The sequence below is a fragment of the Ostrinia nubilalis genome, chromosome 8 (genome assembly GCF_963855985.1).
Source record: "Ostrinia nubilalis chromosome 8, ilOstNubi1.1, whole genome shotgun sequence".
NCBI lineage: Eukaryota > Metazoa > Arthropoda > Insecta > Lepidoptera > Crambidae > Ostrinia > Ostrinia nubilalis.
The window spans coordinates 9420373-9435011 of NC_087095.1; the positions used below are offsets into that span (position 1 = coordinate 9420373).

Genomic DNA, 14639 nt, shown 5'->3' on the forward strand with positions numbered 1-14639 from the left:
TTAGATTTTTATGAGAAAAATCTTCTATGAAACATGAGAGGAGATTAGAACTTTATATTTTTAATAAATATTTGGACTCTATTTTAAATTTTCTCTTGTGAGAATGAATCTTAAATGGATGTTTGGTATGTTTTAATAATTAGAAAGAATGGAAGAAAGAAAGAAAAAAAAAATATTTGGCAACAAATTAAATCATCTCTATGTTCATGTTTCATACATTCATTTAAATGAATTTTTCTATTTTTTACACATAAAAGCAAATTCAGAACAATTTTTTGTTGTCATTCTTATTTCTAGGTATTAAAGCAATAAAAATAAGCTATGCATAACCCGTGCGCAAAAATGCTGTAGACAGTTGTTATAGCATTTCTCTATTTTAGTTGAAATGGAACGCGAAAGTTTTAAATCAAAAGAAACAAGTCATTGCTATTCCTACTAAATAACGTCACAGACGGTTATTAGTAGATACTGTTGAATGGACGCGCATTATATTTGACCTGAACCTAACCTGTTATAAGATAAATAGCTAGTCCATACCAGTTCATATTTTATAGCCACTTTTATTTTCGTTCTACACTGTCATAATGCAGACACATGATCCAATCTAGTACCTAGTTGGAAGAACTTAAATTATTTTTATATTAATTATGTAACTTACTTACTAACCGAAAGCACTCGTCTTGAAGGACTCGGAGGAAGGAATTGTAGAGGATTTTGGTCTAAATGGAGAAGGGCAGAAAATGTTAGATCTGCACCAGTGGGATTAAAATTAAAAATAATATTATTTATTGCTGTGTAGCTGAGATGATGATGATGATGAGGTAGGTAAGTATGAAGATATTAATTAATGGATCAATAAAATTAAAATGCGCTAAGCCACAAGTTCAGCCAGATCGAAATGCCACTCGTAAATGCACTCGATAAATAGGTAAAAAATATTAATTACCTCATGAATAAGCATCAACGGGTTAAATACCCTGATTACTTTTATAACAGAGAACATTTTAATAGGTAACACTTTCCGCATCGCACAGAGAAATAATCGATGGGAAATCTGCTAAGGTATCCTTATATTTTTCCTTTACTTACAATGGTATTTGTTTGTTATAAAGACCCAACTCTCGTCAAGTGCAGCATTTAAAAAAAGTTTACCTAATCCTTTATAGATTTGTTTCAGTATAGCTAAACGGCAGGTTACTTTTCACTTTTACTGAAAATTTTATTGTGAGCTTTTTACTCCTTTTATTATTTAAGCGAGAAGAATGTGGATTTCGAACTTATCTGTTCCAAGACTGTTAAAACCAAGAATAACATAAATTACGTTTGCAAAACATAGCCGATATTGTTTAAGAACCTATGACAACTTTGATAAACTTTAACTTTCAAATATACACGCAATAATATCGCGATTTCATGATTGGCTGTTTTTAAACGTGTTTCTGATGCAACTGTTTCGTAATATTCTTAGCTCACAAACACAACTAGATCTTCTATTCCTTATACTATAATTTTATGAGTAACAAATATCTCCCTCTTAACAACCCTTTGAAGAAACTTGAATAAAGGTTGCATTAAATTTTACATATAAAACATACTTACTTAGTTAGTAGCTTATAATAGTTACCAATGACTCTTTCAAGACGTATCCTGCCTTTACTGAGTTGTTACAATGCTTACTTAATTAAAAGTGTTTACATAAAGAAATCTGGTAATACATAAACACACCGTATATTTACAAAACAAAGCTTTTTAAAAGCTGACCTGTGTCCCCAACAAAAGTTTTCTAAACATAAATAATGATAAAGGAGTTCAATGTATCTCTGACGAGTAAGTAGTGATTTTTTATTAAGCAGACCTTGTGATGCTGGAATTATAAGGGATATTTTACACGATTACCAACCTACGGGTAGGTAATGATAGTCATTGATGCTACGATCGGAAAAGATGCCTAGAAAGACCAATGATTAGCCTGGCAAAGATTATACAAATGGCCAATTTGAATTAATAGGACAAAACCAAAACAAAAATATTATTCTCAATAACTCAAGTATCCATCCAATAATAATCTAATAACATAAACATTTCTGTTGCATGAACATGTCACATAGAGTTGAGAACAACATTGATAAAGAAAGTTATTATTGTTAGTTAGATGCTGGATGCTATGAACCTTTCGTACCATGTTAAATGAGAAGTCTATATTCACCAGTAAATCCGGAGGTAGATTGTGATATGTGCGCAATGTACAAATAAAAATTGTAGGTACCTTTTTTATCAAAAGACACTGACCTAAACCTAAAATCTAAAACCCAAAACTAATCAGAGCTTTACAGGTATGTACTAAATAAAAATTCTCGTCCTCATCGCACTAACATTTGTCCCCATCTGAATTCGAACACGCGATCGGATGATTTCAAACTCTAAGGCGAATCGTCATGCCGGATCGCGATTTATCAGAGTTGTCAGGCATGTACTGAGATTTAAAAATAAGTAATTAGCCTAAAATGTTACATCAACATTATACTTAGTTCACAATGTGGGAAAATTTCATCATGCATCGTCTACCTAAGCGCGCCTGATTCGCAAAGGCATAAGGCTTATACCTACTTACTTTCGGATTTACACGTGCCAATTCTGAGGCTATTTACTGAAAACATTTAACGCGTTTTGGTATGCAACGCTAGAAGTAATTTGAACCCTAGCGAGACCAAACAAACCTGAGACAGTCAAGAAATTCAAGTGTAAAAAGATTTTACCTACCTTATAACTTAACGATATGACGATCAGACAAATGAAAACTTTGATCCCATTTATTTATTGCTGTCTGAGACCTAGGGATACCTCATACCTACTTACGTACTGGCGCGTGATATCCCAAGGCCCGGAATATAAAATTAATTAAAATACAATAATTAATTACCATGACGTTCATATTCAAGTAAAAGTCCAGGGACCTCGAGTTTTTTAATCTTTCTTAGTGACCATTATTATCGCATTTAAAAAACAAACCTACTTACATAATTTAGTTACTATTAATATTGACCTACTTCTCTTGCTTGTTACATATCTAATACCTACCGTCCATGTAGTGATTGAATAACGTGGGTAACATTAAGTAGGTAGGTAACGTAGGGTAGTTAGGCAAATAAGTTTACTTGTTATAAGTAGATCGAAATGTTATCAAATTTAAATTTTACGTAAGGGCACTACTTTAGTACTATATGGTAAGTGTAAGGTAATTTTAGAAGAGTAGAATAACTCGACGAAAGCTACAGTAGAAAAAACAATCTTTTAGCCTTTATTTGTATAATTATGACACTTAGGTGATATTTATTTTATTTATTGGTAAAATTATCACTGATTCTATGTTACTACTACCTACGACGACCTACTTTCAATTTGTGCTATAGTAGATACTAATATCATATTGGTATGCATTTTATTTTTTAACCGAGCCCCTGGACTATGTTTTAATATCAATCGGCGAATGACACATCACAATCTACCCGCTGCGTAAAGTATCTCAGTATATATGTATTACATAAAAGGCATCTCAATTCTCAGTTTATCCCGAGCAACAGCAACCGCTGAATGTGCAGTGCAACTTTGAAATCCTTTTCATAAGTGCGGAACAGTGGACATAAGTGATAGTGAAAATATAGCTAGATAACTTGAATTAATACTTAATTTGAGTTAAAAACAGAAGCATACGAGTGTGTAAAGGTAGATTTGATTATTTCTTTTATTTTAATAATTAAACATTTTGTTGTTTTTATATTTTTATGCTATTTTAATATAAAAAATGGAGTTGATCTTTACAGAATTAAAGGAAATACAGTAACAGGCGATATTTAGTTAGGAAAAAATAAGCATTGCCTTTATTAAATTGTTGATGACTTTCTTTAGTTAACGCCTTTGCTGCCTGTGTAAACCCAAAAGTAAAAAAAAAAACAAAATGTCAAATTTCGCTATTCTTTGTAAAAACGTCACAACATCGCGACGATTGATTTTATTTATTGTAAAATTTCGTGCGCATTATTGAGATTTCCTGTGTACTGTGTAATGCGTCAATGTAATGACATCACTATTTATCACGCAACCTATGTATTATATTTCCACTTTATCGTCACACTAGCCATTTGAGATTACGTTCAATAACCTAGTTTAAAACTTGGCGGCTCTAAATTACGTATCCTTTTCAGGTACAACAAAATCAAAACATACGATTTTGACCAATAGCTGTGCTCGAATTGGATAGGGGCTGAAGTCAACCTCGCTTCCGATTGGCTAATATCCACAGTTTTGCGACGTCTCTCCAACCTTATAAATATCAGCGCAAACTCACGCCGGACCTCTTTTCCACAGTGTTAATTCAGGGGGACTCTTACCGGGTTATTTTAGTGAGCTAACTCTAATTCAGAATGCCGGAGACATCAAAAATGAATGGATATGCTAAAACAAATGGACACAGTTTTGACATGGAAGATGGATCAGTGTTTCTGTTCACATCTGAATCAGTCGGCGAGGGACATCCAGGTTAGTTTTCCTCTAATCTACTCGGTGCAGGAGGTGTGCGATTCGAAAAATGGCCGCCTCAGACATGTGCGTAGATTTAACTCATCTACCAAAACTTGACTCTTCGTAGCATGAAAACCTGCTACTCGGAAAAGGCATGGTGATAATAATCAAAACGTACGACAACGTTGCAATACAAGTAACCCGCGCAATTATTGATGTTTTGTTACATCATACGACCATTTAGCCATACAATCCAGTTTCAAAATAATCACTACACGTGGTCGGAGTCAAACAGTGATGAAATTCTTAACATTTTGTGAAAATGGAATGTGTTTATACCGGGGGATATTTAATCAATTGCACTATTTCTTTCAGACAAAATGTGCGATCAAATTAGTGATGCTATTCTCGACGCACATCTGAGACAGGATCCCGACGCTAAAGTTGCATGCGGTGAGTGCTAAATCTTCCCTTGGTTGGTGACATGTGTTTAGTGAAAGAGCAAAAAGTGAACACTTTGTTTTGTCAACAGAAACCGTCACAAAGACTGGCATGGTCTTACTATGCGGTGAAATTACCTCAAAAGCCAATGTTGACTACCAGAAGGTTGTGAGGGATACAGTAAAGCACATCGGATATGATGACTCTTCTAAAGGTAAGCCTAAATCCTTGAAATCGTTAACTAGTTACTATTAGTAAACAGTCAGCTGGCCTGCAGCCAAGCACTGAAAACTAGATTTAACTCTATCTGAATTTTGTAACCTCTCTTGTAGTAATAGAAAAATATTATTCCACACACATTAGGTTTTGATTGGCGTACACTAAACTTATTAGTGGCAATTGAAGAACAAAGTCCAAACATAGCTGACGGGGTGTATCAGGCCCGTGAAGAACTAGATATTGGGGCCGGAGATCAGGTATAGAAAATCAGAAAGCCTGCTGCACGATATAAACGGTTTCCAAATGGGGAAAAACCAAAATTGGGATTCACATTGCATGTTACTCATGAGAAATTTTCAAAATTAAAACTTGGCTCTTTATTGACCTAAAATCATCTGCATCCTGGTTTCAACTCTAAGTGCAAATTACCCTATTTCACTTCATGACTTTAAATAAATTAGGCAGTATTGAAAAGAAAATAATTAGGGATGATACTTATCATGATAATGAATAGATACGTAATCATTCATCACGTTAATAATGAGCATGTTGGGACCAGGGTTCGATTACAAGACTTGCTGTGTGATGCTTGCGCTGGCCCAACAGTCACCAAACATTGCTGCAGGCGTGCATGAGAACAGAAATGATGAAGAAGTAGGAGCTGGTGATCAGGTACGTAACCCCTTCCTGCTCATTTAAACCAACTAATAAAATATCATGGGTACAAACCTAAACCATGAAATCAGCTAATGCTTAAGCTTTCCTAAAAGTGCCATGAAAAGTAATAAACTAATAAATACTTTTTGACATGTTTATGATAATTTGATGATAAGAATTTATTAAAGTTAAAATCATATCAAAACCACGAGTTTATGTTTAACTTTAAATTTAAAGCTATTTTGTGAAATTCATTAATTCTAAAATTTCAATAATTTTTTCTGAATGTTCCCATAGTTTGTGTGATTTATGACTAACCAGGCAAATTTTAAAAGTAAAATTAAATAAAGTTCTGTTCAAACCTCTTTTGTTTTTCAGGGTTTGATGTTTGGCTATGCCACTGATGAAACAGAAGAATGCATGCCCCTGACAGTGGTCCTAGCACACAGACTAAACCAGAAAATTGCTGAACTCAGGCGAAATGGTGAATTCTGGTGGGCCCGTCCAGACTCCAAGACTCAGGTAAATATTTGTATACATTCTGTAATAAAGTTGTGTATGATTCCATTTAACTATCTAGTTGCCATAGTACAGCTATGCTTTGATAAAGATATTATTATTAATATTATATTAAATTACATCATGAGTCACAAATCTGTCATATTTTTTCTGTGCTGTTTAAATCACTGTTATCAGTTTTGGGTCACAACGATTGACCACGTTAAAATTGTTTGTGTCGTAATTTTATTGTACATTTCTTTAAAGTTTTAGCAACAAATTATTATCTCATGACCTTTGAACTAGGAAAAAACTTATAGTTTATCTGTCACATTAAAAATTACATATCATGAATATTATGGCATGCCTATTAATATCATTCAGCATTTAAACTCTAAATCAGAACTCGTTGCTCAAGATTAGGGAAACATTAAAATGCAGATTATTTAAAATATAGCCTGACCAGGAACATAAAAACCCTGGCATAGAGGCGCGTCAATTGCATTTGATAGTGCAACACTGAGTACAGTCGTACCTGTGTTAAATTAATAGTATCAGAGCCCCGATTACGGTAATTTTTAACGTCTACAATCCAGACACCGTCTACAATCTGATTCTGCGATACGATTGGTCAAAACAGCTGACGTACGCTGTTGAACGACCAATCGTATCGCAGAATCGAGAAGCGCGTCTGGATTGGAAACGTTAAAAGTTACCGTAATCGGGGCTCAGGATTCAGGATTACGGGCTAATTTGATATTTTCATAAAAAATATTACTATAGGTAACCTGGTTTAAATAAATTAAATGAAGCCATCAATCGAGTTAGTAGGATTTATTTTATTATTCATCAATAATCAAATTCAGAACTTGAATATTCAACTGCAATGTCTGCTCATGAACGCTTCAAACTCGGTACTTCTTTCCCAATTCCATAAAATTCAACACTTAGAAAGTGACAAAAAACTTTAAAATAGGTAGGTAGTTGAAACAAACCACAGCTAATTTTCATAGTGGACTGTACTATGCGATAAACATGTCAGTCAATTTGACAACCTTTGTCGGAAACATTAATCAATGAAAATATTGTCCGAACCCTTATATTTCTCTTCGACAAATACTTTAACACATTGTGAACCACTTTTCTTTCACGACTATAAAAAGATTTTAGCAATTTAATTCACAAAATCAATTGCGCACATTTAAAATAAAGTTTGTTTACACTTTGACAGCAATAGACTGACATGCAAGGTGACATGTCAATGAAGTTTTCAGTTACTGTTGCCATTAAAAGAAATTAGTACCATTAGTTTTCCGCAACATGGCGAGGGTTTTTATGTTCCTGGTCAGGCTATACATGTGTACATTTCAAAGATAACTTAACCTTGTAATCTAACACTGCCTATCATCTGTTTGTTTACAGTAGTAAGATTAATAACATATTCAATTAAAAAGCTGATTAGCCAAGATAAAATGAAATGAGCATGTTCAGTAAAAAAATATAGGGTGCAGCGCTTTTTGTTTCCCATGTGGTTTTAGGTTTTAATTATAATCATCAAACTGGAAGATCGTGTTACGCAATGTGATCGTCAGCGGGTATCAATTGTTCCGTGCGCAGCAACAGACAAACGGCTGTCTGCGACATTTGAGCCAGCTCATAAGGCCTGCTCAACCACACACAGTCTGATTGGACTTGTTAAATTTCGCAATTGTTTCAATGGAACGAATTTGCGTGAAACTTTGCTCTAAGCAGAATATTTACTGACGGTATTTATTATTATTGATAAATCAGTAATATAACTAAATCACAATAATAAAAATGGTCAGACTGACATATCTGAATATCAAGTCAATAAAGTACAAATAAAAGAAAGAAAGAGAAAAACTACACTAGCATTATTTACACACCTTTTTAATTACACAATCGTGCTAGTAGGCGCGCTTCGGAATGATTCATCGGAAAATCTATGAAGAATTTTTCTCTGAAATCAAACAATTTTCCTGCTTCTTTGTTATGTATAATCTAATGTATATGCTTACTCATGACATTTGCATTATGTTTATTTATTATAAGTATCTTTAAAACATTTTAATAGATGAAAAGTTAAAGTATCATTAAGTTGGTTGTATATTTAAATTACTAAATTATATGTTATTATATTAACTTGTGTTTTTCAATTACTTCCAGGTCACATGCGAATATAACTTTGTTGGTGGCGCCACCGTGCCACAAAGGGTACACACAGTTGTGGTTTCTCTTCAGCACTCTGAGAAGGTAATTTTTAATTGATATATTTTTTAATAAATTTCAAATTTTTATTGACAATAGCTTAAATTTTTTATTTAATTCAAAGAAAAAAATTAAGGCTTAATTTACATAATGCAGCCACTTCCATGTTCATAAAATTATAAAATAAATAAATATGCAAAAAATACTGCAAAATCATAGTTTTCAACATATTATACAAGGTAAATTTCTAAATGTCTCATCCTTTTAATTTGATTTTATTATCAGATCACACTGGAGACATTGCGCGAAGAAATCAAAGAAAAAGTAATCAAGGAGGTGATTCCCGCACAGTATCTGGATGACAAAACTGTGATCCACATCAATCCATGTGGACTCTTCATTATTGGTGGACCTCAGGTTAGTAAAATAATAATAAATAAAAATCCTTTGTACAGTCTATACGTTTTTGTTGCAAAATAGCACTTATATTACAACAATATAAGGTACGTATTTAGCTTGACGTACTGTCGTTTGTACATTTATTAAACAGCGGCGTCTAGACCCAAACTCCCAAACAAATATGTTTTTAATAACATGGTGCTGCAGTTATCAATCAGTAGAATAAAGTATATGTTACTACCAGAAGTCTTGTTACCATGTTACATAATAAATATGCTTTCGTTGTATGCTATGACGGTGATTTAAGCATGTAAATTGATTTGACAGAAACATAAATAATACGATTTTTTATTATTTTTACGGTTTTTATTGCATGCAATAATATTATACTGCAGATTGTATACTGCCTTAATCAAGTTATCATGAAATATACAGACTCATGCTAGTTTTGTCAACTGAGGTAAAGCAAAACTGCCAAACTGTTGGACGTATTTGTATTTTGTAAAAATAAACAGTTTATTTTAGCCACCTGAGAATCGAACCCATGATCAGAGAATCCATCACTAGACCACTCTCATTCAAATGTCAGGCCAACCTCATTTATTCAACATTAATTTGTGTGGTTATTAACCCAGTTGTTACGGATATCCCTTTTTTCTTACGATTCCTGCGATTTTGCATATATCGGCTATTTAATGCATCAAGGCAACAGGAAAAATACAAAAATATATGTCTCACGGAAACGCTGGAAAATGGTGTTTGATATACGGAACGCTAGTAATATGTACGGCCACTTGTATGAACTTAGAGATAATACTTACTCTTTGCGACTTGCGTAACTTATTAAAGTATTTGCATAAAATATGGAATATTCATTAATAAAATAATATTCAGGGTTAAATTGATTATTTTTAAAATTTAATTCCAGTAGTGTGAACTGTATAATTATGCCCAAAACATTTTCTGGGATAAAGGGTAATATTACATTTCTTGCAAAAAACATTGCATTTGTATCAAAGCGTGAGTTTCATAAAAACTGTATGTTGTGACTGAATTTGAGATGTGAAAATACTTCTCCTCTGTTTATGTGGCGGAGAAAATCTCTTGGGTTTGACAGTTGGCGCAATTTTCAATGCATTTGAAGCAACTGTAACCACACTAAATCATCTCATTTACAAACAATAATTTCTTCATATCTTCAAACATGACTGACCCTGTCTAGGGCATAATTGGCAATCTAAGCTAACGGGATGCAGTCTTCTTCATCATCACTGGATGAAGAATTCTCTAGTGATTTCTATGTGGGCTCTCATTTGTAATCCAGGCAAATCTATTGGCACTTTATTTTCATCACCAGAGTTCTCTTTGGTTAAGTCACCATTACAATTTTCCGGATTTTCCGGCGGGAAAATTGTAATTGAGTTAGGGGTACACTCATCTTCATTTTTCTCTAATTCTTCAATGATTTCATTTAAAGGAAAGGGCCTCGAAGGCAAGAGCTAAAACAACAAAATACCGCAGTTCATATTACTAGCGTTCCTTATACGGATCACTAAGTTTAACGTTGAATTAGTAACAATTACTATAAAAATGTTTATAATTATGTTATCGATTTACAAAAAGTGGGCTACAAACTTTCATATTTCGACAAGAAATACTTTAGAACAAATACTTATCATGTTTGTATTCACCTTGAAAAAGTCATCGTAAAATTTACGAAAACAACAAAACGCTTACGATTGAAATGTGACACCCAATGGAGAACAGAACACTTCTGATGGACAAAGGGACCCCACAGGAATCGTTTAACATAAACATTGTTATCAGAAACCACCCTCATTGTTTATAATAATTTAATTTGTATGTTGATCCGTATATCAAACGCTAGTAACAAGTGGGTTAAGAGGCTCTTACCTATGACAGTTCACTCGACCTGTCATTGGCTGTTGATCACGCGTTTGTGTGGTTGAAGCTTTATCCACTCGATCATCCCCTATAACAGTAAATACAAATGAGTAGGTCATCTTTATAGAAACGCACCGTACGCAGTTTGTATATGAGCGCGCCAATACGTATGCGGCGCGCACGCACACACTAACAAAATTCGGCGCAACACCCGGCTAATCCACGCTAAATTTTTAGAAGATGACCTACTCATTTGTATTTACTCTGCCTATAACCAACCACAGAATAATAATAAGTACTACGTACAGAAGTTTTACTTCGCGAAGGTATTTAAAAAAAAATTATGCTCAATGTCATTAACAATGTGGTGTATAGTTCCAAAATACTGAACTGTCCTATCGATGACATTGACAGCGGGGCGCCACCGTCAATACCGAATCGCTGGTTCCGATTTTTGCCATGTTGGAAACCATATAGTTGAACGATGGTAGCGCCCCCCTGTCATTGAGTTTGGCGGGACTGTTCAGCGTGGGTCATCTATAATTTAGCTTGTCTCAAGAGTCAAGCATCATTTTGTTGACAAACGTCAGTGATCGGTACTGCGCCGAAGTATAGCTTCGGCTGACTTCAGTAAAATGATGTGACGTGAGGTGCCAAACTGCAGAAAATAGCGGAGGAAATACATGATTTAGCATGAATTATCATGAATAATATTAACTACTTATTTACCTCTCAATGTCTTCAGGCAACTTAAAAAAGTACATTCTGTGTTTTTATTATTATTTAGGCAGTTAAATACTGCACAGTATTTAGTACACCATTTTCTTCATTTTTTTCCATCATACACAAGAATACGCGTGCGTGAGTCAATGCTCGCTCGTATGTGAGGCCTTGTCGAATAGGAATCCTGTAGGGGGCCATCGTGCGTGTTTTGTTTTCGATGTAAACTCGCGGAGATGAATAGGCCTGCTATAACTAGTGTTGTGTTTCCAGTCCGACGCGGGCCTGACAGGCCGCAAGATCATCGTCGACACATACGGCGGGTGGGGCGCGCACGGCGGTGGCGCCTTCTCGGGCAAAGACTTCACGAAGGTGGACCGCTCCGCCGCCTACGCCGCGCGCTGGGTCGCCAAGTCGCTCGTCAAGGCCGGCCTCTGCCGCCGCTGCATGGTTCAGGTAAACAGTAAATACCTATATTGCTACCCATACAGTTATTACACCTAGTGGAATGAAGATTGTACATAACAGTGAAATAATCCTGACACTGTCACACAACATGATATCCATTGTCGTCCAAAATCGATTTCGTTTGACAGCTCGTGATTGTGCTCTATTCCGAATTAACATTATGCTGCTACCTCATCATACAGTCAAACTTCCCCTGGACAAATTTGACTTTCACTGGTTGTGGTTTTTATTGGCGGTCAAGCTGTAGATCCTAGCTGGATCCTACTCGACCAAACCATACGGCTAAGAGTCGACTTAGCTCTGCATATAGTTTAATTTTTCCCCCCCTGGACAAACTTGACCTTCACGGGTTGGGTTTTTATTGGCGGTCAGGCTGTAGATCCTGGCTACACGGAGTTCATTGCAGCGGTGGGAATAGCCCTTTTATTTCATCATATGAGACAATGAGAGGTCCTATTCTACTTGGCCAAAATATACGAACATCGGGCCTCACCAACCTATGACCAGAGCATGAAGAATGCAGGCTAAATCTTTAATAATTAGCGGGTAATTTTTAGAGGGTCGTGCTTCTGCAGTAGTAGAACATGATTATGATGATATCAGATGATTGATTAATTATATTATGTAGTTAATCCCGCTAATAGTTTCTTATTATTATGAATGCGCTATAATCATTACACTATCGATACTGTTTTCGTTCCTGATAAATTGACTGAAGCCATTGCGGCATAATATTATTGAGTATTTATTGATTTTATTTCAAGTCATCAAAAGTATTACCAAATCGATAGATGGCTTTAAACAGCATCACACTCCTTTGTGAACTTCGGTGCAGGTGAGAATAAACCTTATTATTATAACTACTAAGTTGCGTTTCGCCCGCAGGTGTCATACGCTATCGGCGTCGCCGAGCCGCTGTCGATCTCCGTGTTCGACTACGGCACATCCCACAAGAGGCAGAAAGAGCTCCTCGCCATCGTAAAGAAGAACTTCGACCTGCGGCCGGGCAAAATCGTCAAGTAAGTTGAAATATTTAAAGTGGATTTTATGTAATGAACCTTAAGACATACATTTAGAGAGAAATTTTTCTTCTTTTAATTCTTTTCTACGACGTGCCTGTGCGCTTCGCACAGTTGGTCACATTCGTCTAAAACTAAATCGAAACGGTTATGTTCGCCGTTAGTCATCTATCAATGGTAATGTCAGTTTTTATTAGTCATAGATTGTGAGATACGAACTCCTTACACAAACTGTAACGAATCATAATAACAATATCTGGGCACATTATTTATCGTAAACATATTTTGTTCCAGGGAACTGAATCTGCGAGCGCCCATCTATCAGAAGACGAGTACATACGGCCACTTCGGGCGCGAGGGCTTCCCATGGGAGAACCCCAAGCCGCTGGTCGTAGAATGACTTCGGACTTCGTATACTTAGAACATTGTAAATATTCCACCAGTATGTTATAAATAATACACTTAATCTACGTGTGTCTTTGTAGCGAGGGCGCGAGATGTTGTCGCTGACTGTACACGATAAATGTTTTCGCCGCGCGAATCTCGCCCGTGGAACTGCCGCGTCTCGCCTCCACATGACATTCGCCCGGTTGCATCCGCGAGATTCACCGTAATCGTTAAGTATTCACTAGTTTAGACACGTAGGTTTAACACGGTGCCGTCATTTCTGAATTTGAGTTAGTTCAGGGGTTCAAACGGCAGTCCGATCGTTCGAGAGCACCATTTTAAGCGATGAATTTTGTGATTTTATTACACTGCCTGTACAATTTTATTTTTTTAAACCTGTATGAATTTTTATCCAGTGAGCTAGATTGCAATTATGTTGAAAGTTCTATTTTACGCGAATCACTTAAACGATGGACTGTCCTCAATCTCGAAATGTTCTTTGAGCTTTATGATGTAAGTGCTATGATTTGCGGTAGAGTAGACTACTTCCTCGGTCGCGTCACAGTGCAGCGAGCGCGCGCGGCGGCGGCCGGCTGCCGCGTGCAGTGCTGGTCACTGCGTGTGTGCAGTGCTGAACATTACAGCGCTGCACACTGTCACTGTGCAGCGTCGCCGCGCGTCCTCGCTCACTGCAAATGTGCGGCGCGCAGGGGCGGGGCTTAAATGATTTTGCTTCCTATTTTAGTTGTGATAATAAGTGTCAGTTAACTGCCTCGTACGTTGTAAAATAATGCGTTAGTAAATTTATCTCCACCGCGCCCCCCGCGCGTCTCGATTTGTGTTGTGTTTCTGAAAAGGAAGCTAGTGGAAAAGAGCCATTTTGAAAACACACCGACCCGTCCGCGGGAGTAGTGCACTGTGCATTTAATCCGTTTTAATGATACTGTAATTCCGCCGGTAGGTTTAACGCTAACCGTACGTTATGACATTAGGGATTAACTTAGAGTTTTATCTATTTGTAAGGCGGTCATTGAGTACTTTGTGATTATATTTTTCGATCTGTTTCAATTTCGACCTGTTAAAAGTTTCTAATTGACTTCTGTGGATTTATCGATTTGTCAGATTGTGTAATTTTAAACTAATAAATTATGTTCCTGACGCAAGTCGGGAGTAAAAGAA

At 35.9% G+C, this 14639-nt stretch overlaps 1 protein-coding gene across 2 annotated transcripts; it reads left to right on the plus strand.

The window, feature by feature from the left end:
- The first annotated feature begins 3548 nt into the window (after positions 1-3548).
- On the plus strand, positions 3549-14639 carry LOC135073893 (S-adenosylmethionine synthase). Of its 2 annotated transcripts, none has more exons than XM_063968141.1 (11): positions 3549-3723; positions 4203-4536; positions 4894-4971; positions 5051-5173; positions 5323-5435; positions 6214-6357; positions 8521-8607; positions 8848-8979; positions 11860-12042; positions 12940-13073; positions 13368-14639. In XM_063968141.1, exons 2-11 carry the CDS (start codon positions 4422-4424, stop codon positions 13471-13473), a joined length of 1215 nt encoding a protein of 404 aa, XP_063824211.1. In that variant the 5' UTR covers positions 3549-3723; positions 4203-4421; the 3' UTR covers positions 13474-14639. The 2 variants fall into 2 exon arrangements, with proteins under 2 accessions (XP_063824211.1, XP_063824210.1); XM_063968140.1 differs by lacking the exon at positions 5323-5435 and adding an exon at positions 5738-5850 and having other exon boundaries at positions 3550-3723.

Excerpts from the sequence above, each read along its gene's own strand:
- LOC135073893 (XM_063968141.1), top strand. The coding sequence starts at position 4,422 with ATGCCGGAGACATCAAAAATGAATGGATATGCTAAAACAAATGGACAC. Across the intron at positions 4,537-4,893 it reads AGTCGGCGAGGGACATCCAG|ACAAAATGTGCGATCAAATT; the intron begins GTTAGTTTTCCT and ends TATTTCTTTCAG. Across the intron at positions 13,074-13,367 it reads CGGCCGGGCAAAATCGTCAA|GGAACTGAATCTGCGAGCGC; the intron begins GTAAGTTGAAAT and ends ATTTTGTTCCAG.